We start from the raw sequence: 27,262 nt of genomic DNA on the forward strand, positions 1-27,262 counted from the left end.
TATATCAGACCTGTTACCAAGTAGTAGAAGACATGGCCCTTTAGTCCACTTCTGCAACAGGCGCCGGTTCACCTATTTTCTTTCACGTGCTGGGTATGCAAGTAACGTGTAACTTACATATACACCACGCGTCATAAAGGTTGCATACCAGCTAGCAAAGTCACCATAAGCACCTTTTTGAAAAATCACATTTGTAAGTGGTTTTTGTTCACAAAATGTAGCAATAGACACAACAAATAAAACAAGTGCAGTGAAGTACACGCATCAGCTCTGAGCTGCTAGTGTACATAAACAAATATAATAATAATAAAATATTCTATCTAGGTAAAAAAGTGTGTCAATTTGTACCCGGAAGAAAATCTCTTGAGTGCTGCGAAAACATCAAATGCGGAAACAACGCTTCCAAAATGGAGTGCTCAAATCAATAGTGCGAGCACCTTTGTTCACTCGCATAGATGTACATTATGAGTACAGTTAAACAAGAAATTGCCACCACTATAAGGCTATACAGAGACCGTATTACGCATCACCAAAACAAACTGGCCCGGAGTTGACAACCCCCACATGAGACGCCTCAAAAGGACACACGCAGGTGATAATATCTAAACTATATAAATACCCCCCCTCCCCCACCTAATCAATATAATAACATAACAATGTAATGAGGGGTCCTGTCTGCGCGCCACTTACAACCAAGTCATAGTAATAATTGTTTATGATCAGTCGACCGATTGCATGCCCATACAAAAATGAAACAAAAATCTCATCAGAATGTGAGTTTCAAACATTTACGCGCGCTTACGTGGTATTCATTTAGGTAATACCGAGTTTACGGAGTTTCGGGTTTAAAATAAAGGTTGTTGAGGTTGCCCTGATGCCGGGTAACAGCGGTATCGTTACTGGTTGGAGGCCGAGGAAATGGATTTTGGTAGAGCTCTAGCTAGAACATCACCGATTGAGAAATTGGTCGGTGTACTGCGGAACGGAAGGCGATTGGGGCAACCACCGTTCTACACGCCCTATCTATGGAGTAATGAAGGCGATTACTCCACCGACAAGAGCGCAGCTCTTAAATAGAGAGAATACGGAGTTTAGTGCCGGTGGCCGGTGGCAATGAAAAGCGAGCGCAAATATTGTACTAAGTATATAATATCAGTAAGGTTTGTGTCGATGCGCGTGCAGCTTGCCATGGGCCCTGTGCGCCTCCCCGCCCCCGCCCGCCCCGCCGCCGCCCCCCCGGCTCCACACGCTGATGAGCCCCGACTCGCCCGCTGTTACCAGCAGGTCGCGCTGCAACGCAAATAAACGACTTGGGTTACACTGTCACTAAGGTTTCACTCGCAACATTGGAAGCAACGCATAAAGGAGTGTTGGTTGTTTTATTTCAATCCCCTTCTCTAGTCGGCGAGTAGACCTAGGTCTTTGATACACTGGTGCAATGCTGGCCAAAACTATTTTACACTTACATCTTTCTCGTACCAGCAACACCGGACCGTCTGCTTGTTCTCTCTAAAGTCTGTGCATGGCTGCAGCTTCTTCTCTGTTATACTCACCGACCTTAGGACGTCACTGTGAGAATAGGAATTTGTTGAAATTAGAATAGAATAGTAGGCGACTGTGATACATAGCTATATTCCAATGAATATAGGTGCATAATAATCTTTATTTGCCATTGAAAGATGAAAATATCACAACAATAAATTACAACACAATATAGCATCACGCCTGTATCCTCGAAGGGGTAGGCAGAGGTGTATAATATAGACGCCCACTCATCGCCAGCTATGTTTATGGGGCGAATCTATTGCCGTCAACCGGGCACAATTTCTGGAAACCACCATAACAAATGGATGGTCATTAGAAAGTGGTCAAGAATTCAAAATAGAAAAAAGACAAAATCAGCTTCTGATTGATAGACCAGTAGAAATGCTACATCTACGAGAATGTGGCTTTGAAGAAGAGTGACTTACCCATTCCCACCATAAGAGCCGGCAAGCAGCGTGGGCGTGCCGCCCGCTGGCGTATATGTGTCCACCAGGTAACAGTCATCCTCTTTACTCCGCTGGAGAGAAAATAACAATGAATCAATAAGAAAATCGACGTATTTGCGCGATAGTACCAACCAAAGCCAAAGCAAAGTATTATGTATTAGCATACATAATAACGTTAGCGATGTCCCGCACGCAAGCTTTATAATTTCTGGGCTATTCATCAACATTCTCTGATAAATTGTCAAAACAAGTAAATTAAGTTCTGTTAGTTTTGTGTCACAGTACTAGGTAACATATTTCAGACTCATAGTAGCAAAGCTCCTAATGACAAAGTGATTCACATCTGTCCTTATCCATTTATTTGCCCCTGCCCTTAGAAGGAATTGCTAAAGGGACTGTAATCTTTCTTGTAAATAATGTTTAATAGTTTGTTGTGTTGTGTGCAATACATTTTCATGTATAACCATGTATCCTACCTTGATACTCCTAGCGATTTTATCCCTACTGTAGCTCTGAACCAAGTCCCCAGTGTCTGTGTTCCACAGCTGCAGCTCATTACTCTGTGTAACGGAGGCGACCCGATGTTCGTCCACCCAACTGATCCTCTCCACAGAGTTCTCTACGTTCAGAGAATATGTGAGAGCATCATCCTCAGTGGGTTCCAGGATGTTGTATATGTTCAGTAGACCGTCCAGTGAACCTGATGCCAGGATTTCTGTTTTTTCAGGGTGGAATCTGACCTGGAAACAGAATAATTTGATAATAATGAAAATATATTTTATGGTGGTTGTATAATTCATTTTCAGTTTGAACAACACTTGAAGTGACACAACATAAGTTCAAACCTATAACTAGGTAAGTAGTTATGAATTTACTAACCTGAGAGACATCATCAGTGTGTGAGTTCCAATACCCTCCCAGAGGTTTCGGCATATGTTGGTCCCAGAACACTAGGAATGCGTCATCCTGTACCAAAAGACTGCCCGCACAAAGCACACGGCCATTGCAAGAAACATCCATGCAGTCAAATGGCTTTATTTCTATGTCATCTTCATCTGGAGAACAGAAATGTTATAATTATTCTAATAACATACACAGACTCCATATTCAATCCAAAACAAGAAAGAAATCAAAAAAGCCTCATAAATTTAGAAATATATTTTTTTAACAATAAGTTTGGTTTAATAAATATGAAAGTAGTACCTTTATATTCCTGTACACATTTGCCTTTGTCTCTAGTGTCCCATAGCTTCACCACTCCGTCCTGTCCACTTGAATATATTAAATGGTCTTCTTTGGGGCTAAACACCACCTCGGACAAGTCCTTCCCATGGCCACTGAGTCGACACACGCGGGACAACGACGTGTTATTCAATTCGTACACCTCTATGCTGTTGTCTGATTGGCTAACTCCTAATTTTAAAGACCTGTAAGTCACAAATTTGTATCATAAACTACTGCATTACCTGGCGATTTTATATAGTAATTCTACTTCATATCAAAGTGATTTTGTATCCTCATATAGAAAATTAAGAGTGTAGTAAGGTAAGAAGACTAATGATTCCAATTGATACTTACTTTGTCCCATGTAGCTTCTTGATGTACGATTTCTTAACCGACACTGCAGTTTCTGTTAATAACTTGTATTTCTGACTGAACTGTTGTTCTAAGATTTCTGGTTCTATGGTATCCCTATCGATTTCTTCATTGTCTATAATTTCAGCCATTGCTTTTAATTTAATAATATTTTATTGCTTAAAAAAGCAGCAGTAAACAAGTTGCCCCACGTGCTGGCAGGCAGCCAGGTGATTTTGACATTGACAGCTGTCAAATGTTATAAAATCGGATACACGTATTTACAGAATTCTTCTCGATCAAAACCGGTTTTTACAAAATCACTCGATTCCACAACACTATTGGACGACCATTTTGCAATTTCATTGGTAGTGCGTCCGAGTTTTAAAATCAAAAACTTTATTAACTTTACATAAAACTTTATTAAAATAATCAATGCAAATAAGGTTTTGAATTGAACACGAAAAATATTTCAGTGTTTAATTTCTTACTTTTTTGTAGATAATTTTAACCCGGGAGAAAAATATTTTTAGTAGGTATGATAAAGTTGAAAGAATTGCCTTTATAGTTAAAAGTTGTATAACTGCTAAATGACGCCAGAGATAAAGATTTATCTGTAAGTGGTCCGATGGTGCGTGGGCCGAGTGCGAGGGCCCACTCGCTCAATGTCGCCAGCAGCGAGGCGCGCCGCTAGAGTGCGCAAAGGAAGCGGACTCACCGAGCGCAGGTCCGCGGTCGGCGCGGAGAATGCCCAGCGGATGTAGCGCTCCATACGGATGTGGTCTGCGAGGGATGTATATTTGTAGCCTCATACTTAAGTACGATAGCTCTCTATATATAGGAATCTTTCAAAAGCTGAACGAACATTCACGACGCTTATAGACGAGGACCTACAATTTAATGTTATTATTTTACAAATACTTTTACTATAAATCTAAATTATTGTTTTTATTACTTATTATTTTTTATTAGAGTTTGTGTGTTTTAGGTGCCTAAGAATCTTACCGATAGCAGGATCAACAATAGCAAACGCCCGCTTCAAGTTATCAACGCTGACAGGCTTGTTGCCAGCGTGCCTCCCTCCGAGCTCAGCCACGACCTCGCGGATGTATTTGTCCTGCGCCAGCTGCCGCTGCCTGTACAGCTCGCGGGCGAATTCCACACGGTCGAAGCCTTCTTCGTTCTGGAATTAAATATATTCAAATTCAAAAACATCTTTATTTAAGAAAAAGTATCTACGTGTGCTTCATTCTAATCTTTATATTGTCGATATAATTTTCATTAGTTATGATTGCTCAAACTATACTCACCTCTTGGAACAGCTTATCTAAGCAGATTTCGTTGTTGTTCAACTTAATTTTGAGCTGCTTTCTGACGACGTCGCTCAAATTTTTTATATCCACCTCACTCTTCAACGGAAACACACTCTTCGCAATTTTCTCGAATTCTTCGATGGATATTGTCTAAAAAGTAAATGTTGATTCACGCCTCTGAACTGTGATAGGTACTTAAACAATGACCAAGTAACTCTTCGTCTACCCTCTATACAGAGCCGTTTTCACACTTGAACAGCTTGACCAATCTGAACGATAATTGGCACATGGATAGATCGAAACCCACACCCAGACATAGCCCTAGGACACAGATTATATAGCTAGAGCAGGTACTTTCCAGGAAAGAGATTGGAGCGGCGAAATCTACCCAGACAGAATCTAAATATATAAAAATTTATTGCTGCTCGTTTGTCTCATTAAAACTCGAGAACGGCGGCTGGGCCGATTTGGTTGATTTTGGTATTGAAATATTTGTCGTAGTCCAAGGAATGCAATGATATGAAGTTACCTGGTCATCTACTTAGTCTAGAATAAATGAGATAGCAATTGAAAGCAGTGACCTCTCGCTCCTTGCAGTGTTTGTAGAGATGTTCCTTCAAGGTGGCCCAGTGCGCGCGGTGGCCCCAGTAGATGTGCTCGCTGAGCTGTCCGTGCAGCACGCCCCACAGCAGCTTCACTTGCGGCTCGTCCAGCATCTGCTCCGCGCCCGCGCACACGTTGTACGCCCACTCCGCGCGCACTGACGGCTGCTGGTATCTGCAATTGTATTGTTCTGTAGGTCCTAGCTAACTTGCAAATATTTCTATTTGTAGGTAAGTACTATCTAATGTACAACCCGTCCGAATTAAATGAACATCTTGTCTCAAGTACGTGCGATGTGTGTGAAGCAGGTTGGAGGCGTTTCGGTTCTACTTACCTATCTTCAAAATATTTAGTAACGTAATCCTGCATGGACATATCCATTCCGTTCTGTTGTTTTCCGAGCCAGATGTCGTTTATAATGACGCTAACTTCCCGCCGAGACAGCCGCAGGTTGCGCACTTTACCCTCGTAACGGAGGTACGGAGGTATAGCTGGGTCCAAACCCTAAAACAATTGGAATCATTGACGTTACCTACTTGCTATCCTATTTACTGTTTTGGGAATAAAGTTATTCTATTCTATCTTGGAAAGAACAGCCTTCGTGGTCTAGTGTTTAGAGCGTAGAATTGGAAATAATTGTAAAATACAAAAAAAAGACAAGAATTCCGCGACGTAAAATTCCACTCGATATTAACTCAAAATCATAGTCCGAATCATTAAGATACCACTATCACCCTGTATACTATATAGTATTAGTAAGTAGTCATCACAATAGCCATTTCATGGAGCTTTGGCGACTCAATAATAAACCTTGACACCAAGTCGAGGTCGGTCGTACGACTGACGAAGACGACTAGGTATCTTACAAATAATGTTGTTACGATACATACAAGTCCATCAAAATGTTCCAGATTGTCGCTCTCAGCAGCTGGTCCCAGTTCCTTCAGCAGCACTCGAAGCACGTCTCTCGAGGACAAGCCGCTCGCTAGTTGCCTCCACCTGGCGACGTCGACTTTATCATAGTAGCTAGTTCCTTCATTTCTATCAACAGGCAAACACCTCATCGTTGTCATCAACACTGATACATCATCACACCTGTAGACATGAGTGTCTATGGAGATGAGTCCGTTTGCCTGTAGACACGGTTACGAGTTGAAATTTCATTCGTAGCCGTGTCGCATAGTCTTTAATCCCAGTCCAGCTGTGATAACATCTTAAGTTTGATTCACACAGACCCGGGAAAGCGAAACATGAAGTCAACGTCAAAAAGGAATTTCGTTTGCGGTTTCATACAAAACTATAACACCGCTTCTCCGGTAGGTACTTACGCCTTGGTCACCACGAAGTGCCTGCGAGCACCAATTCTTTGTACCGCTTTTTTGGTCTCCGACAGCTCTTCCTCTGTATTCACTAGTGTGTTGGACACGTAATACCTAGGTACCTGTCTCTGCCGCCGCCTATGAAGTCAGCACAGAGCTCCCACTGCGGCCGCGGCGTCCCCGCTCGCTCCAGCTCTCTGCACCGCTCTTTACATTCAGACAGCTCTTCTTCGATGCATTTCTTTGTAGCTAACACCAACAAACAAACGAATTAAACATACCTATCAACTAAGTATCTATAGTTCTATCTCAATATATCGCACATCTAGTTCTTTAAGGTCATAAATGTAATTTTAGTAGAGCGCTTTAACGATTTTTGTTTTGCCATATCTACGTTAATTACTAAGTTAACTCTCAATTTCAGTTTTTTTGACATTTATGACTTTTAAGAACAAGATGTGCGATATTTATGTATTTTTCTACTCCTCTACTTTAATCTGGCATTTAAATAACCAAAAAGTCTAATATAAGTACATACATAATTAAACTCTTTGAAAAAGTGTACTCTATGGCCTATAAAAGCATTGTTTACAAAGTGTAACTGTACTATAATGTCGCCAAAAAAGCATTGTTGTTGTTTTTTTTTTTTTTGACCTGGAAACTGGCACCTTTACTTTGTTTGGTGCCATAGATATACTATAAAAAAAAAGTATACATTTGCCGCCATTTTCCCGCGCGTTGGAAAATAAATTGAAAAATTTTTGTGTTTCGTTTCAAAACACTAAAAAGTATAAAATAAAAAGGAAAAATGACGTCGTCGTAGAAAAAGTATTGTATGCAACGTTGTATAACTAGGTCAAAAAATGCTCGTGGCGTCTCTTATTGCGATGTTCGCCAAGGCTCACATCGCAACTCACGCCACTCGCATTTTTTGACCCTTCTTATACAACTGTTGCATAAAATACTATAATAGACGACCGACCTGTACTTATGATCTCTAACGGGGTCGGCAGAGCCACAAGTAGGTAATCAATCAGAAAGCAATTTGCAGCAGCTATGGATGCGAAGGTGGTAAACTACATGGTGACAGGTGATCGTCCATGTGATTGCCGAGTTAGAGAGGGCACGATCCCTTATGTTATGTATAATTATAATAGGTAAGATCGTGCCTTTACCAACAACCCGTTTGAAGGACTCCTGAAGCGCCTGGTGCTCTGTGGCCAGAGTGTCGTAGTTCTTAGTGACGTCATAGTACTTGGTGGTGAGCTCGTCGTGTTCACTCCGCGGCACTGTTTCCGCGTATTCTTCCTTCAAGCTCCTCAGTTCACGCTGCGTTATTGACAGCTGCTCGCTGGGTAGTTCAAACAAATAGTTAGGTACTTGGAAGTAGTAATATATTTTTAATTTTTGTCTTGTATAAAATTTCTTCCAAATACCCACATCAACGCGCCTTATAGCAGCGTGGTGGAGTGCCTGAGGCACCGTACCCTCGGCGGTTGACGGGACGTCCGTGGCCAGCGGTGGGACGTGTAAGTATATGCTGTTTATGTCTCGTCGACATTATAAAATATATGCGGTCCCATGCGGTTAGGTATACGCCGCAAAGCTGTTCCATTATTGGTTGGTGAGGTGAACATCTGCACTTATGATAAATAGCTCATCTGAATATAGTCGAGGTATTATTACCGGCATCGATCAAGAGCAATCCTTAGTATCATTGGGTCTCCATAGACTTCGTCCACTGGATGGGAACTTCCGTCCAGTTCCTTAATTTTCATGTGAAGCCCTAGATTTTCGAAGTACAACGTGTACCGAGCATCGCGCTCTTTCATTAAGTTGAGGTATTCAGAGAAGTGCTCGGTTTTTATCTAAAAAAGAAATTATTTCTTATTGGAATTCCACATTTTATGAATTTCCAAGCCACTTTGAAGATAACCATTTTCCTGTTACAATCTCCAAATAAAACACACCAACAAGTACAATTCCCATAAAATTACTCTGAAAAAATAATGACTGGAATTCTTACATGATGTAACATCCACAAAAAATACACCAGATATCTGCGACATAGACACAAATAAAACAAACATTATTAGACAAACAACATGTAATAATAACAGTTTCATTTATAATAATCATGTGTGTACTTATCAGAGTAACATTATAATATAATAGGCACTGTTTTGACATGATCATGATATATAATTATTATATTGATAAACCACAATGATAACATAAATTCTTATTAATAATTACTAGAACAACAATTTCACATAGCACCCTTATACACACCTTAATAATATCTTTTTTTAATTGTGATATTTCAAAATTGAGCTTTAAATTTTGGTCTTGTAGATCTTCATTACTTTTTAATAGTTTTTTAATTTTGTCATCTCTCTGTTGTTTCCCGGCAGATATACCAAATATCTTCTGTAATTATAATTACTTATTTATTCAAAACAATTATAAGTTTTACATTCCCTTATTAGGTATATTGTTTAGGTACCTAATGCAGTAGCAATGAGATAATAGTTACATATTACAAAGCTCACTAAAATTAAACTCAGATAATTAATAATTTGACATAATAAATGAAATAATATTTTAAAAAGTTAGTATCTTATACCAAAATGATACCATATTTGTGTACATTGTTATTTAAAATGTGCAATTGACCATTTTCAAATATTGCTTTTACTGATTTCCTTGCTTTTTATTCTGTGTAAGCCAGCTATGTACTTGAGCTCTGATCCTGGATATATCAGTGTCGTATGTCCGGCAGCAGCCACCCACATACCTCACCCCCAGGTCCAGCCACTCATGCACATAATTGTCCAGAGAGCCACAATCTGATCCTTCCACCCACCCCACTTCTGGTTTATATTTCTCTCCAGAGTTGGGATAAGTCACAAATGGTATGGGGTTCTCCTTCCTGTCAGCATTGATGCCCTTGAGCAAGTTAGTCACAATTTTTGGTGAGCAGCAGTTGACACCAATAGCTACCAGTTGTTCAGGATTACTGTCCCAACATTTCTTGGCTACCTTCTGGAAATTTTCCCCATGAGCCAGAGTTTCATTATCTTTACAACTAAAGGAGAGCCAGGCTTTGGTTGTGGGAAATTCTTTCAGCAAATCTACAAGCATTTCAGCTTCCTTCTGGCATGGTATTGTCTCAAAGGCCAGGAGGTCCACTCCAGCTTCAATGAGGGTCTTGATTCTTGGTGTGTGCCAGTCTCTCATGGTCTGAAGATCTGTCCTATCAGCATAGTTGCCATCATACTCCGACCCGTCGTGCAGGTGAGCGCCGTACGGGCCGACAGACCCCACGATCATAGGAGGTCGTCGAGCATTGCTACTTTCACGGCACTCTTGCAAAAAAGTGTTGCGGGCGTTTTTAGCGAACTCGACAGCGCGGCGTATAAGGGCGTAACCTTCCTGTTCCGTGACGCCCAGGTGCTTAACGAAGCCGCCGACAGAGGCCTGATATGTGTTCGTCAGGATGACGTCGGCTCCTGCTCGAAGGAAGTCGAGATGTGTGTTGGTAACCTGTTCGGGATGCGTTTGCAGGAAGCGCGCGCTCCACAGCGGGTCTCCGTCCGCGGTGCACCCGACGTGCTGCGATATTTGAGACGAGAAACCTCCGTCGAGAACTAACACAGTTGGGTTATCTGAACCGGTGTTTGCCATTGCGAACTACTAGGTATGTAAACAAAATCTCCACAAAACAAAATGAACAAAACTTAACTTTTACACTGTCACACATTTAATGATGCATTGTAAAGTAAAATACTACATTTTACTTGCTTGAATTATTTAAATTAGAAACTTATACAATTTCGTAGGTACCTACGCAACTAACTCGTACGTGTAGGTATTTATTTTGATAATTTGATTAGTTTGGAAGCATTTATGGAGCTCGTTAATAGTTTACATCCACAAATCGATTATCTACAATAAAATCGATATATCTATTGTAATTACAAACCAAACAAAATAATAGATAAATGAAATATTTTCTAAGAAGACGACACATAAAATTATGTATTAATTTTCTAAAACACATTTTGCACGTACGACGCTTCAACTTATATTTATCTGAGCGAAGCAAGAAAATTTCTAGTAGGTACCTAGGTATATCGATTTTTTTATATTTACGATGAAGACGAATAAATTGACAATCTTGTCTATAAAGAAGTAGGTCTCAGATAAATCTTACGTAAGCTTAAGTAAGATCAGACATCCTACCTAAAATCCATAAGTAGGTAATAGGAGTGGATATTACTATTAGGTACTTATCACAGACTAGTAAGAGATACTATAGCTTATAGCTTGATGACTTGTGGATTTGCCCATTCCGTTAAAAAAATACGGCCGTGATTTTATTCGGTGGCTCTTGGCTCAATAATCGCATGACAGTCGATTTTTTACAATTGGCGTAGCATAAAATAGCTGGAATATACCTACTTTGCCGGATCTGTTTCTAGTCTGTTTATTATCCGACGCGGCTTTGTAGATAAGATGCTAAGTACCTCTTTAAAACACGCAACTCACGCTTTTCATTCCGAACGAAGTGCGCAGAACCACAAGTCATAAGTATCCATACCTATTATATGAATTTTAGTCATCAAAACTTACATCTTGTGTCAAAAATTGTGATATGCGTTCATTTCGTATATGTAAAGAATTTTCGTAGGCAGACTTAATTTCGCTAAGAATTTTGGCGTAAGTTGTGGTATTACCAATCAGCTTCTTGAAGGCAACACGATAGATCTGCAAATTAGCTACTGATTTAATGTGCTTTAGATTACTTAGGTATTAGAAAGAAAGAAAGAAATTAATGTGTGACTTATATAAGTAGGTAGGTACCTTGAGAAACTCATCGTAGTAAGTTTGGCGATGTTCTAAAAGTTCACTTTCGACTTTTTTGATTGACTTTACTTTTATAATTACTGTATTTTCGATATCCTGTAAGAATTTTGGGTGGCTGCCACTCATTTTTGTCAATGTATTTTCAGCGTAATTCTGAAAATAATTAAATCAACTTCAAAGTTATCTAAGTTTTGCGTTTCTGTAGTGATTATCTTTGAATATAAGTACTTTCAGTTGTTGTAGTTGATTGATGGGAATTATTATGTATTTTCCCTGTTAATAGGAGTAAAAAAAGATAACAAAATATTAGATAGGTACTATTATTTTATTTCTCTATTATGTAATAGAACTTTATCAGCGCTTAGATTTTTGCAGAAATACCTGATTAAATCGATTTATTTAACGGTAAAGTTACGGTTTCTTAGTGTTGATAGCGCCACCTGCCGGTTTTCATAAAAACTAGTGGATGTGACGTCACTGACATGAATTACGGAAATTAGAAATGGCTGCGATGGGTAGTGGACGGGGAACGATGGATTCCCAAAATCAAGTGCAAAGTGATACAGTAGATCGTTTAAAATTACTTTATCCTAATGTGAACGAAGATGAAACACCATTACCAAGATCGTGGAGTACCAAGGACAAATTCAGCTACATCGGGTTGTCGCAAAATAATCTTCGAGTCCACTACAAAGGTAAGAACTTTCAAGGTTTGTTTATGGACCAGTAATTCGCAAAACTCTTTATCAGTACATTAACAATTGATTCAGGAGTAATTGGCGAGTGTTATAGGTAGTTTTGGTCGTCGAGCAACTTTCTGACGTGTCACAGCATCTCGCAATCGTGTCGTATGGTGCAGTGGATATCTGTCGCATTACCTCAAACAAAGAGATCAGCTGATCGTATATTTTGTAACAACACTCGAAAATAAATGATGACTCGTCTTTTCCTCTTGGAAAATGTTTGAGAAAGTCGTGGACAGCGTGTCTACAAACGGGCAGTACGAAAAACGTAGAAAATGCGAACGATATTGTACAAGGTCTCCTCCACTCCACTCGAAATGGCAGACGAAAACTTACGAAATGAATCTCCTGATACAGAATTACGACTATAAAACGTTTTGTGCGATACAAGATACTGAATCATGGTTATTTGAAATCACAAATTGCAGTACATACCTAATCACCTTGCCTTCAAAACTTGTCTGTATTTTATTTAGTGAATATATAAGATAACATATTCAGTACACTAGGACGAAAATGAAATAACTTTAAGGGGAATGGGTAAAGTTACACTAGTCTACAGTGGAATTACTGTGAATTCATATTATAAGGCATAGAATGCTAAATCTCTTATCAATATTAGTTCTGTGACTGCCATTTTGTTTGACAAAGAATGGCAGTAAATGATTTGCATGCATAAACAATTTGCTGCAAGTATAATAATTGACAATGCAAAATAATAATTTTGCACCCACAACATTATTGTGTAACCTTGGGACGCTGATTAGATAAAGAGGTGAAAGTGGTATGATGTGTCCGGTCTGCTGGTTGATTTATTGAGTGTTTACTACAGTCACTTCTTTACACACTTGTTTGTATGGGGTCTAGAATGAGTACAAACTATTTTTTAACATACCTACATTCAAACTTATGCCTGTAATCCCAAAATCAAGTTTTATACCTACAGCTTAAATTGCAATTCATGAAACAATTATCATAATAAAAACCAATAAGCAGAATTTGTATTGCAATGTGTAGAATACTCATATAATTCATGTAGATATATTTCTCCGTGGGTTTTCCAGACCTATGCTACATGTTTGTAAGCAAAAATTGCAGTGATATAATGAACAAACAGTTCTAATGTGAAGTAGCATTAAATTGTTATTGTTGAATACATACATACATAAACTCACGCCCGTAATCCCTAGTGGGGTGGGCAGAGCCACAAGTAATCAAAGACAACTTGCAGCCACTGTTGATACGATGTTATTGTTGAATCATTCTGTAAATGCTTAAAGGTAAAAGATATTTGTTTCTAACAATAATTTCCTTTCTACAGAATGTATAGTAAGGAAAATCTTTATTTAAAAAATATATTTTTTAAAATAATTAAACATTAGGGATAAAATCTAGAAAGTTTGCAGCTTGCGGCACAAAATAAATGCATTTACCTACTTCAAGTATTTATGCTATTGTAACAAAATAATACTAAAATAAATTCATATATAGCAATAGCATTATTTTTGTTAACTATTTATGTAATTCCGTGTTTCAGAAATATATATATATAGTTATTTAAAAAAAAAACAAATTCATTATAGATGACTAATAGAATCATGTGGAGTGTTCTGCAACAACTGCCGGATGTGTTATGGCAGTAGAGAGAGTGGAAAGCTTTTTAAACAAATTCCATCATTTGTTTTGGTAATTGTTCATAATATTAATAGATCAATTTATAATATTAACGTATATAAATCAAATCATATTAAAAAATATAATTGTTTTAATTTGAAATTGCCGCAAAAACACCTCCACCAACCCGCATTGGAGCAGCGTGGTGGAGTATGCTCCATACCCCCTCCGGTTGATTGAGGGGAGGCCTATGCCCAGCAGTGGGACGTATATAGGCAGTTTATGTTATGTAATTTGAAATTGATTTGATTTATTAGCCCACCGGGTCGACATATTCATGTACTAACTTTCCTCTCATGAAGACCAATAACCAATAGGCCAATTTACAGGATACGAACTTATGTTCTTCCATAACCCTTAAACTATCTCCACACTAAGTTTTAATCAAGATCACTTCAGCAGTTTATGCATTGAAAACACAATGTCGCATTTATAATAGTGTGAATTTTCAGGGACCATTTTAGTATACTTGTTAAAAAAGACGCTTTCTTGTGTCTTAAAATATTTTTTCAAGAATAGTTTGCAGTTTCATTGTATTGTAAAATATTAAAAAAAAAAAAAAAAATTCAGTTATTCAGGAATCAGGACTCACAATCAACTCTTCAAATGAATTTAAACATATTTTTTTTAAAAGTCCTCTTTCTATGTATTCATATATTCATATTCATATATTTATTTGTATTTATCATACATTGTCATTATTTATCTATCATACATTATTAACATCAAGTTTAGTTGAACATCATTATTTTATAAAAAAAAAAACAATTTCAATTATATACTTAATTCAAGATATTTTGTGTAACAATAAGTAGTTAATATTTAATAAGAACTAGATCAGAACACTTCACTATTCATTCATCAATGAACTCCTTAACGCTATAGTAAGCTTTTTGTGTGAGTAGCACTTTTAATTTACCAATGAAACTTGCATCAGTAGGTACATCCTTGTAAGTAATGATCATAACAGGACCTGTCTATTATTGCAATCAAGCCCGTTAAAACAAGCATGTAATAAACTCTATTTATGTAGTCAACGAAATGAGTAACAGCCTGGCTCAAATAAGACGTTGGCATGACGCTGCAGTATTGTTCAAATTGGTTTTGACCGTATCGACGTCCATTACTCTGAGACGGCGGCGCAAGGCTTGTCATTTTATTTTATTTTGTTTTTTTTTTATTAATTTAGTTAACGAACAGCTTATAAAATAGAACATTTATAACTAAGTGCAAGGGATTTTCTCTCCACTGATGATTTTTTGGGATTCTCCGAAACTGCGACGTTTTCGTCGACTGAATCGAATTAGAGTAGAACTGAGGAGGGTAGAACTTTAAATTCTGAGAATTTATCGATTTTTGTTGAACTTAACGACCTTTTTGCTCAGCATTGAGAAGTGCGCTTGCCTACGAGCTATGATTACGACAACACAATATAGCATCACGCCTATATCCCCGAAGGTGTAGGTAGAGGTGGTTTAATTGAGTACTTATATCTATAAAAATTGAAGTCTTTGGGGGGTATTTTAATGTCGCAGGTTCAAATCGCGCAATTGGTCTTAAGCCTTATTACGTTACCCGATCCATCGCCCCCGATGCATCGGGATCGCGTAATGTAATAAGGCTTTACGTCTTTAGTTATGTTTCTGAATTTGATATCGGATTCAGCTATGTATCACATCATAATCACAAGTCGCATCACGGCTTAACGGTGGAGGAAAGACGTAACAATATTCACGGACATCATTCGCGGTGAATGAACAAAAATAAAAGGCGAAGCGATTGTTTTCTTTTCCTGTTTGTCAGTTTGTCCTTGATTGTTGAAAACTTGTGATTTATGATATCCCGCTTTCGCGCACCTCCGTATATTTAACAGAAGTTGAGAGTAAACATGTTTTCGTTGTTATATACTGGCCCGGTTCTGTGAATCTTACTGGAACTGCCATCAGTGATGTACCGTTCCCGTTTCTCTAACATTCCCGGCAGTAAAAAGGCGTAAAACATTATGTAAAAAGAGTTTTATTACCTACCTAGCCTTTCTTGTACACTTTCTTGTTGCTTTTTTCAAATTGTACTTTCTTGTACACTGATCATATCTGCCTAAACTTTAGGCAGATATGATCAGTGTACAAAGCACAACAGGAACATTCCCAGGTACGGCACATCACTGGCTGTCATGTCTTCGTGCAACTTTAACTAGTGTATAGAGTTCAGTTTAGCCAAGTTTCGCCTTTTGTTTTCCACGAACAACTACTCGGTCGTGTTAAAAACTATCAAACAGTGTTTTTATAGTGTTAACGTAATAAATGTCGCACTGATCGGATGTTTGTAGAGTCCGATCAGACACGTTTGATCCGCGACAGCCCTGTTAGGACATCGCGTGGCTTACATCGTAGTGTCACGTATCATAAAATATAAAATTAAAAAATATAAGTTTTCAATGTATAAGTTCAAAACACATAAAATCAAAATATATAATGTTTCAAAATATATAAAGTTATTTGCCATAAGTTCAAAACAACTAGTCTCGGAATCAATAATGGTCATAACATATAAAATTAAAAAATATAAGTTTTCAATGTATAAGTTCAAAACAACTAAGCTTGGAATGAATAATGGGCAAAATATATTATAACATTATTATAGAGGTTAAGGGTTTTATATATAGAGGTTAAGGGTTTTATATATACAGGGTGACTTTGGATTCGATCGATAAAATTTAAGGAGCAGGTCGTATTCATTATTGAAAATAAGAGTACTTAAAGTAAAATTATCATAAAATGTCACTTCTTCTTCGTAAGTAGGTAAGTACCAAAACACATTTTCTAATCGTTTGTAGAATATCTCCTAAAATTTTGTCGATTGTTTTCAAAGTCTCTTAAAAACAAGGTCAATAAAAGAAAAGAATTTAAATAATTGTTTAATAATCAAATAACGCGGATATATTTTATATTTTATGATACGTACCCGTCACGGATACGAATCCCGGCTCGGGGTCTAAACCAGACAATCGTAAAGCACATGAAACTTAAACATAGCCGACGAGGAGTGGGTGTAGTATACACCTCTGCCTACCCCTTCGGGGATACATGCGTGTTGCTATGTTATATATTTATTACTTTATTTATTTATATAGGTACATACAACATTACAGTGTAAAATATAATAATAATATAAAAACTAATACATCAAAAATAAACAATGAATGAAAAAAGAAACAAAAAAAAAAACTATGAATAACATGAAAAACACAAAAAATTACTATTATAAAACTAAAAAGTAAACTATCACACAAAAATAAAAATAATAATAGAAAAAACAAGACAGTAAATCATTATTAATCTTCTCGCAAAAAGCCAAACACTCTCTCCATACACTCCACCATCTATCAGTGAACACATCACTTTGTGGTGTCGATTCCAACATCGCGGAGAGAAGACGCAAAGCATATAATTCATGTTTGCGCGGTTTCCAGGATTCGCGTCCGGTTAATGGCAATACCTCGCTTTCCTAAAACATGGGACTTAACATAGCTGGCGAAGAGTGCTTTGCAGACAAAATGTGATCCCTTATTCTGCGTCATGTTCGAGATGGTTTCCTAACATGATACATTATATGGTTTTCATTTCGTCCCACACCAGCGATACGATTCGTATTTCGCATCGTCAAAATGATGTATTTTCCTATAGTTCAAACGAAATGTGATATTTACGAACACGACCGAGCTATAGGTAGTAGGTACTCGTAGTTACATTACATGCACACACAGTACAATAGTTACATTTTTCGTTTAATAACAATTACTTTTCTTCGAAAGCAGGAATGCTTACTCATGTATGTGGTTTATTCTCGGATTTGAACACAAGAGACAAGAAGCAACTACCTACGCCCACAGTCCACTTTTTAATTACCTAGTTGTGCCCCTCTGTGAAGCCATAGAAAACCCTGCTCATATTTTAACCTAAGCCATCAACTACCCTTTCCCTATATGACGGCGATGCAAACTATGTATTTTTAAAGTTATCGACAAACAAAGTTATATTTTTGAAATAGCGTTGGGATACTACACAGCTGTTACATGCGATACTAAAACAAAGATATTCGATTTTATACTTATATGCATAGATGAAGTAGCCATGCAGACGAGACATCTAAGCATGTTGTTTAGTGTACCTACACCCCTGTCTGGTGTGGAGCCAGACGCAGGGTGCTTGCGGGCACGTTGGTTCCAGCCGGGTGTGATATCGACCGTCGCCTGTCGTCTCGCTGGCGCGGCTGTTGACCGGCTGAGGTCTCGACCGGTTCTGCACTCTGCCTAATTCCGTGTCTAGACCGGGGCAAGAACCGCCTGTGGAAATGCACTTTATTGTCTCTTGTTCCCCGAAGCCACACGGCTATTAATAAATGCGAACACTTGTGACTCATCGCGCACTACACCGAATCGCCATGTCATTCCTTCTACTTCATAGCTAATGTAATAGTTTTGTCTTGAAAACAATAATGTTAGTAATTATGAATAGTTAAATCGTAACTGACATCAAACGAGGTTTTGAAAACGCGCTTTCTTGCTAAATAATGCAAAAGCGTTCTTGCGTTCCGTCGTAAACTCATTCATCCGATTACTTGGACAATCTACACTTAATAAAGTTTATTTAAGTGGAAAAACTAGAACTTTTCTATTTAGAAACTAGAGTTGGATCTGTCGTACAATAATATCATTAATCGCTGGTCACCTTACGGGCTGTCCTGGGGCTGTCGCGGGCGCATTGTTGGGGCGAACGACCCTAGAACCTGTTGGTGGCAGGAGCGGAATCCACGTTCACTCACCGCCTTCGTATATGTATATTGATCAACTCTTCCATCACTAGATCACATAGCAAAACCGTCCTTTCAATTGACTGTATTTAATTAGAACCCTTTAACCTTTGCCCTACATTCAATATAGAACCGACAATAAGTAGGATAAGTAGGAATAAAGCGATGTATTGTCTTGTGATGAACAGCCTTCATAGGAATTAGTGGCGAGGCAGCGATGGCGGAATATTAATGAAGTTCGCGCCTAATTCCTATAGCGGCTGCGTAGGCGACGCCTGTGGATCAGCATCGTGGGTCGTTTCGTTAATACTGTCTTAGATTGTACCAAATTACTTTTGCTCAATCGTTGTAAATGTTTGTCGAAATCACAAAGAATTTTAAGGATTCTCAAGTACGTTTAATTCGTTGAGGCTCTTCGTGATCATTAGTTAGTTATTTGCTTCTCTTAATGTTTCATGTTTTATACCTTAAATATTCAACTTCTATCTCTAATTAATTAACTTCAAACAACTTGATCCCTTCGAGTCGCTGTTAGCCGTCTCTTGCGGTTAACAAATTGCGTCGCAACTTCTCAAATTCTTACCATAAACAACTTTGCCAAACGTGAGTTGAGTAGAATTAAATTATCTGGATAGTGTTGTGGAGGGCCTGTCGATGGCATGTACGAGTAAAGGGAAATTGATAAATCAATACGCCGTCACGGCGAGTACATGCGAAAATAATACGTGCCTGCCGATTGCCGACCTCATTGCTTTTATTCGATGCTTTTATGCCGGCAATTCCACAATATATTTTCCAAATTACTTAAAGCTATATTTGCTCTAATCTATTATTATATGTAACGTTCATGGCACTAATATGAAGCTTTGTAGAGTTTGGAGGCTCGTTATTCCAACCCTTGATTCCCAGGATTTCTCCGGTGCCTCATTATGTTAGAAAGTGTAGTGGTTCTATGTCAGTAGCAGGGGCTTAGATCGCCTGGGGGCTGCGCTGACAGCTCTTATTGAGGACGCATGCGAGTTGAAATTACCGACAACCATTACGGTACACGCTCCGTATGCTTCGTGACAAAGGAAACTGGAAATATGTACGTCGAGAATAATAAGAGTATCCGTCATATCAGCTCAGGCAGCTGTGAAAAGACGTTTTGTGGATGTTCAGAATTGACGGAGATTGACAAGAGATCAAATTGCTGAAAGTCGTAAAAGAGCGATGTACAAAGATGACGGTATAGTAGATATAATATGTATAAGCTGCGAGGGAAGATTGCACGGGGCCACAGTTATGTAACGTCGTGGGGAAGACTCCTGTCGTGGCGGCTTGTAATGCGATGTTATCAAAACACAAACAGTGGCGGGTGTTTGCGCGGGGGCGGGGGAGGGGTCACTACGGTACTTCATAACCCCATGCAGGGCAACGACTGCTATCGGAGGGTCATACTTTATGAATGGAGGGCCAGCAGCCCTAAACATTCACAGGCCCTTTCTCTCTGCCCTGAATTACTTCACAGTGGGATTGACGTCACGATCCCGAGCCCTGGGGCAGTTCGTATTTATATTTCATCCCAATGGTTATTGAACCAAAATAATTTTGAACTTTACCGATACTGTATTGATAATGGTGCTAAATTTCCCGTCGCGTCGGTTATGCCAGAAATTGGAGTTATCAACGATATTTTCGTTTTAATTCGCCAAAAGCAAACACCATTTAATATGTGTAAAGTTTACAATTTTATTTGTGCGGCGCATACGTTGTCGGTGGCGTGTGTAGTGCGTCATAACATTATACCTATGTGTCATTGAGCATCGCATGGCGCGGGCAGTATTTTGTAAATCGGCGACATTCGGCCGCGGTCACTGCGTACTCGTAACCTCTCCCCGGGGACTCGCAAGGCTTCCATGAGCTAATGAGGTCACAGCCTGGAGGGTACGCCGCGTACTGTTTCCAGTTGGAGTATTAAACTTATATCATCCAAGCACAAAGTGGTATCATGGAATTACGTAACTGATTTCGTTTTATTGTACATATTTAGAAACTACGCTAGTTGCGCATTCAGATTAGTGCATTGTACTAACGTCACTCTATCAATTTAATTCTACAACTTGAAACAGATATTCACAGAGGAGCAAACTAATCAGAACAAAGGATAATTCAGTACAATAAAATGCTCGAGACGGAAAATGGGAAAAACAGCGAATGGACAAACAAGTGAAGTCAAGTCGACGGAAATAGCTCAAGTGCTATTTTAGAACTTTGATTGCCGTTCAAGGAACGAAGAGCAGTAGAAGATCGGATCAATACGATATTAAGCAGTCAAGTACGGAATACGTTGGGAAGTGTAGTTCCTTTGTCTAATCAGTTGCGATGCGAGCGTATAGTATTGTGCGCAGTCGATGAACCATGCCACGGCGACTGCGCGCGCGCTGTGATCGCGACTCCACAATGCCCCCGCATTGTTATAACTTTTCGTTCCACATGACATGCCCACGCGTCACGCGTTACAATTCATTACCTACCATTTAAAGAGCCCTTTGTTAATAGTCGACAAATTAGGTCATCATTACCCTACGAGTTAATTATACACTGTTACGATATACAGATAACCAGAAAAAATACTGTATTTACGTCGTTTCCGCCCGCGTTCAGCCAATAGTGATAATTATAAAGTAGTGTTAGATTAGAGAGCGACACGGGCGGGGCGGCAGCGTGCCAAATGCTACAAGTTTAGATCGGAAGCCGTGGTTAATCTGGTTTTATCTCGAAAATTGATAATTTCCTTAACCATACCCTTAAACGCCCTTCAATAAATTGCTTCGTTTGAAAAGGTTAGCCTTGTGTTTCGGCAAAATACGTAAATTCTCCCGTGAACAAAGGGACAAAGATCTGGCACCCAGAGTACCATAGGCTATAAGGGCCGCCCTTGCTTTCGAAACTGGGCCGAAATGGTGCATCTACTAACTGGGTCAAGCTCGCTTACGTCGGGTCGCCACGTGCGGCCCCCCGCCACTCCCCTCTTGCTGGGTACACCCCAAATACGCTTTATAAGGAAGTGATACGGCTCATTTTGCTTTGTAGAGAGCATTTATCGGCCTTGTCGAAGAATTGGTACACGCATCTCGGTCCGTGGATGTTTCGTTGTCGACACTAAGCGCTGGTGCTAGAGTTACTATTTGTTCGGCTCACCCTCAGCTGATTTGAACAAGGAACGTTGGTAGCGAGGTTCGCTTGGTGTATTTCATTTGCAAGGGCCATTTGAATTTTAAATTTAATGACGCGGAAGACATTGTTAAGCTTTGTCACCAGAGAGTAAATATTAAAAGCGATAAAAACTTCAGTTAAAAGTTAATGTAAATAATTTAATTGTTTGTGGGTGCGGCTTGAACAGATACTAGATAGATATAATATGCTTATTATGATCATATCCAACAAAAAATATGAATTAAGACAAGATAGTTACTGCTTAGTGGCAGTGTTGTCATCGTTGTTGTTATGCTTTTGTAGGCTGTGATAGTGAAAGTCAGTTCGTGACCAACTTAATGTTCTTGGGGCGCGACGTAAAATATGATTACAATTTTGTAAAGCGCAGGAAATGTTGCGGCGAAAGTTGCCATCTTTCAATAGTGAGGGGATGGGATCCGCTCATGGGAGGTAATCTATAGTTTCCGGGCGTCGGTTCCGTTCCGTTACTGGGGGTCCCGGGCTTTGTTAGGACCCTTACGCATTCAATCGGAAAACGCCTGCTATTTATTGATTTGATATCGTTTCACGTATTATCTTGGTGACACGATAGCTTTCTTTATCATTATTAAGGAGGTCAGAGAACGACGTAATGTTTTTATTGGTGCCAAATGCTGGTGGCTTGGATGTGGGTCGGCCAGCCAATGGCAGGTCAAGTTTGCTCGGCTTACTCGCGCGTTGTCTCCTCGTTTGCTCGCGAACCAGTTTAGTCGTCTCATTTTCTTATGATTTATTGTGACGCAATTGAAAAGTTGGAAACATGTTTCCTTGACTTTTCTACTTCATTTTCTGTCTGTGATCTTTATGTTCGTATATAGAGGAATTATAATTGTTCATGTATTGAAATACTAGAAAATCAATCCCCAAAACATCGATCACTTATGTTGGATTATGTCATAACTTGCAAGGACATTGGAAATGCTGTCCATCGATGTACGGCATGAATAACATCGTAACTTTTTATTGCCTCCACGGGCCTGAACTAAAAGCGATTTAACTTTGTGAATCTTTTACATCGATTAACTTTGTTGCCAGGTCGACAAACCACTATTTCTTGAAGGTATTCGTCTGAATGTATAAAATTTTCTCTAACTCGGTATTTGCGTCCCTTAGAAGTAATATTTCATAACGATGGAATAAATATTGAAGTAGGGTACATAATTTCGTCGGTACTCAATTTATAGCTCTTTCAAAAAGACGTAGATCAGACTCGTGTACATTGCCGATGGTAATATACCTCTGAATTCGAAAAAGATTATTTTCTGTCGGCTGTACGTTTGGAAATGAATGATTCTAACTCAAACACTTGAAATACATTTAAAGACCCTTTTTGTGTTTGAAATATCTGATAAGTTTACCTTTCAAATTAGAAATGGACTTCAGAAATAATTTAAAGAAAAATCTGCAAAAAAGATAGTTAAAATGAGTTTCGCGTAAACATAACAGTTGAGCTTTGCTAGTTAAAATATTCGTTGGAGTTATGACACCGCAGAGACTGCAGTGGATACCTACAGCGGGTGTCAGGTGTCACCTCCTCGGCAGAGGTCGGCTTCAGTTCGGTGTTGATATCACAGCTTGTGTTACAGAGGACCACATCGATGTCATCATCTTTACCGGTTGTTGATTATAATCCGTCACTTTGTCATGTAACTTACTAATAAATGAAAAGACTTTTATTTCACATCTCCTTTAGGTTATATTTCTCTTATTATTAGTATAGTCAGATTTCTAAAATTTCTTAGATATGGGCCCCTTCTTTGGTCCTTCATCTTCCGTATCTTCATGATTCTCTTTCATATTCATCCAATCCTTTCCAGCGCATGTGTAATATCAATCATCGTGTAACTTTATGCCCTTAATTGTTCATGGTTCATTTTACTTCGATTTAATCAAATGTGCCAATGATGTTGTTTGAAATGTTATCTGTTTGCAAACGTTTATAACGATCTAGGAGAGAACCTTTGTTGCATAACAAACATATCACGAAGATACGGTGATTGTTGTTTTCTAAGAAACTGAATGTCACGACAAAAAAAAATACAGTTCATTCGATATTTTATTTGTACATTTTGCATTAATTACGAAAGGAACAAGCGAAAGTGTCTTATAGCTCCTCAGTTTGATTCTGTATAAAGATAGCAATGTAATAAAACTGATCGTTAGGGAAGATAATGTGGTTGTTAACGGCAATATTGTTTCGGCTGCTGAATCTGATTTATTGAAGTGCACCGAAGTAGGTATGGACACGAGACCAACCAACAGAGTAACAAAGGACGAGCGAACAATTACGAAAACAAATTATCAACCAGAACGTGACAGAAAATGGAATTGATGTTATTTGAAATACTTCAAAAGGAGGAAAAAAATGTGAAGTATATTCCTGATCCTATTCCATTTTAAAAGAATAAATACGCATTGGTAGGCAACAAGCAAGCGTCGTTATAGGTACTGGTATGAAATAAGAGTCCGTATTTGAATTCCCATAGCTCAAATCGAAATACACTAACGCAATTCGGGTCACGGCACGAGTATGCAGTTTCAATATGTGCTGTGCACCATATTACACGTCACCGCATTCAACCTAGTTCACTTAATACCATCCATTCTCATGTCAGAATACATCCAAAGCTTTAAATTATCTAATACTTCGAGGAAATTTGTTTGCGAAAATGAACTGCAAATGCTGATTCAAATTATAATTATGTTGCAAAGTGGCTATTATACTTTTAAAGACTATGTTTGTAACTTTGTAATTGTGCGACTAATTAACTTCCTTGCGTTCACTGTTATATCAGAAATCGTAATGATTCTTGTTCACTTTAGATCGTTAACAGGGTAACTTATTACTGTTGAGTGTCGTCGTGTCGAAAGAGCCGGTTCCTCAAACAAAGTTAAGTTAATTAGAATATTGAAGTCTATGAAGTTAAGTTTATCTTCAAATCTTAAGCCTGTCAAAGTAGCTGGATATACTTTATTTCATAAATAAATAAGCACGCGTGAGAGAGGTAGCAGTAAAATTCTGTTAAATTCGCTCTCGTGAATATTTAGTATCATCACCGTTTGTACCCGGCGTTAGAATTATATTATGGCCAGTAACCAGCGAGTGTTTACCTATAAGCCTGACTGCGGGCACAGTGGAGCGTAAACGCAGCACCTTGCGGGGATTTGTGTCGAAACACGTACGCAAGTTAATCTAATTTGAAGGAACCTCGCTCGGGCGCCCCGTGCCACTCGGGGGCACAAACTTCGATCCTGTTACCTTATATGGAGCTGATTCGCTTTCTCGTACGCCTCGTTTGCTTATAAAATGTAATATTTATCCGATGAATCCATGCTGGCATCAATATGAAACTTGTATACCAACAAAATTGTTGATGTATTGACAAACATTTTATTCCACAATTGTTGAAATTGTCCACGTATTATACTGTCACCTTACATCTACCAATGACTCATTTCATATAACTTCTCTGAACTCGTCAACCGGTACATTTAACAACCTCATAAACCCTTTACCCTCTTTTGATAATATTAGCAAGGGAAACTACATTCCCAAGCGATATATGCGCTGAAATCTCGCAAGTACTGCCATTACTTAGACTAGACTACGGTTAGAGTCGGTCCAAGGTCGCGAGCGCCTAGCAACTGTTTACTGATACTTCGAAACACCGCCGACTGCACTCGCTAATGACCACGCAATGACTGCCGCTCCAAGGATTATTATAATGCCTTTGTTTCATACATGCCAGTATTGCCTGTCAATTGGGGAATCCATCTTTAAGGCTTATTGTTAATCTATCGTTATAACAGTACCAGATAAAAGTGTAATCAATCACCGCCAATACAATTCTTCATTAGGACCACAAACTCTGTAATGTATAATACAAATAGCTTGCACTTGGATTGTATCTTTGACCTGATACGTGCTGATTAGCTATTTATATTCATCACTAATTTAAGAGCCACGCTCTTGTCGGTGTAGCATTCTTCATGCTACTTTTTAGGGAAAAATAGGGCAGTGGTTTCCCTCTTTCCTTCTGCCCTATTAGCTATTTATATTGTGGGAACTTAATTACTGGCCAGTCGTAACGGCGACAATATATTTCCTGTGGCCTTATCGCTTATTTTTAAGTTTCCCTCTGCGGGGTAAGTGTGAACAAATATTTAATGTCATTTATTTGCACGTACATGTTATATTGTTATATGTGTTAGTAAGATGATTACAGTGGAGTTAAGCTGAGCGACGGCAGCGGAGGAGTTGTCTCGTTTGTATGTAAAGTGGCTGTGTGCTGTGTAGTTGAGGAGACCTTCGTCATATTCGCTCGGCCTGCGCCCGTCGCATTGCGTCACCAGACATCCTTCTCAACACGTCGGGATGTCTGATACACTCCTCATTATGCGTAACAAAATACAAGGGCTTATCAATTTCTCTTGCGGAATCTCTTATTACTTGTTAATCTCGAGGGTCGTACACAACGGCATACGAGCCTAAATTGTAGCTTGTAAAGTTAGATGTAAGTTAGTTGTTCAATGCTAGTTTTAGTTAGCGTAAGTTAATTATAGCATATCTGTTGGGCTCCATAGCACCACTATGGTCTAAATGCTCGTGTGCCGGTGGTCAGGACACCCGCGCGTTGTTTGCGTCGCAGTAGTGCGTCGTGGAGGCGTCGTCAGCCGCTCCACTCGCTCCACTCGCCGTCGGTAGAGCGCGCCGAGTCTCGCGTCTCAGGCGCCGCACTCACTAGTCCGGGAATTCGTTCGAAGCTGTATCGCCGAGCGGCCAGACGCGTAAGTGGTGTGTATGGGGCCTACTGTCGATCTGTTTAAAAGGATGTTTTCTCTATTTGTTGTAAGGTGGGACGCAGGGCCCCGGCCGCCGACCCCACCTGCCATACCTCCACTTACGCCTCTGGATGTATCGTACGTCAACACATACACATTCTATCATTGACGCACCGCGCTAAAAAACAGGGCCGGGAGTCGGTTTGACGTCGTTTTTAAAGTTATTTTGCTGTTTATGCTCATGAATACGACATGAGGTGCGGTCGTGTGCGCGGATCATTGTACGCCTGAAGTGATCCGGCTCAATCAAAACAAACCGAGCGGTTCACTGTTTAGTAGAGAGG

The 27,262-nt window shown here is 39.1% G+C and overlaps 3 protein-coding genes across 5 annotated transcripts in view; 1 reads left to right on the top strand and 2 right to left on the bottom strand.

Moving 5' to 3' along the window:
* Positions 1-1,152: 1,152 nt before the first annotated feature.
* LOC126374597 (WD repeat-containing protein 89) lies at positions 1,153-3,783 on the bottom strand. The gene is made up of 7 exons (XM_050021286.1): positions 3,570-3,783; positions 3,195-3,418; positions 2,871-3,046; positions 2,468-2,731; positions 1,971-2,062; positions 1,467-1,569; positions 1,153-1,290 (listed from the first exon to the last, which is right to left on the bottom strand). Exons 1-7 carry the CDS (start codon positions 3,716-3,718, stop codon positions 1,153-1,155), a joined length of 1,146 nt encoding a protein of 381 aa, XP_049877243.1. The 5' UTR covers positions 3,719-3,783.
* A 275-nt stretch (positions 3,784-4,058) lies between these two features.
* LOC126374513 (translin-associated factor X-interacting protein 1-like) lies at positions 4,059-10,728 on the bottom strand. Its single transcript, XM_050021193.1, has 11 exons — positions 9,541-10,728; positions 9,094-9,231; positions 8,488-8,669; positions 7,977-8,152; positions 6,924-7,050; positions 6,373-6,481; positions 5,817-5,986; positions 5,461-5,656; positions 4,877-5,029; positions 4,572-4,749; positions 4,059-4,349 (listed from the first exon to the last, which is right to left on the bottom strand). The coding sequence occupies exons 1-11, from the start codon at positions 10,486-10,488 to the stop codon at positions 4,177-4,179; spliced, it is 2,550 nt and encodes an 849-aa protein (XP_049877150.1). The 5' UTR covers positions 10,489-10,728; the 3' UTR covers positions 4,059-4,176.
* Positions 10,729-12,144: 1,416 nt separating this feature from the next.
* The window catches only part of LOC126374346 (ran-binding protein 9), a 38,558-nt gene continuing 23,440 nt past the window's right edge, over positions 12,145-27,262 (top strand). Inside the window, exons 1-2 of one of the 3 annotated variants that reach the window (XM_050020941.1) lie at positions 12,145-12,365; positions 26,991-27,056. In XM_050020941.1, the coding sequence (XP_049876898.1) occupies positions 12,173-12,365; positions 26,991-27,056 (259 nt within the window). In that variant the 5' untranslated portion in view covers positions 12,145-12,172. The remainder of the gene's footprint in view (positions 12,366-26,990; positions 27,057-27,262) is intronic. The other 2 variants (XM_050020943.1, XM_050020942.1) reach the window with 2 other exon arrangements.

Source organism: Pectinophora gossypiella, chromosome 17 (assembly GCF_024362695.1).
Source record: "Pectinophora gossypiella chromosome 17, ilPecGoss1.1, whole genome shotgun sequence".
NCBI lineage: Eukaryota > Metazoa > Arthropoda > Insecta > Lepidoptera > Gelechiidae > Pectinophora > Pectinophora gossypiella.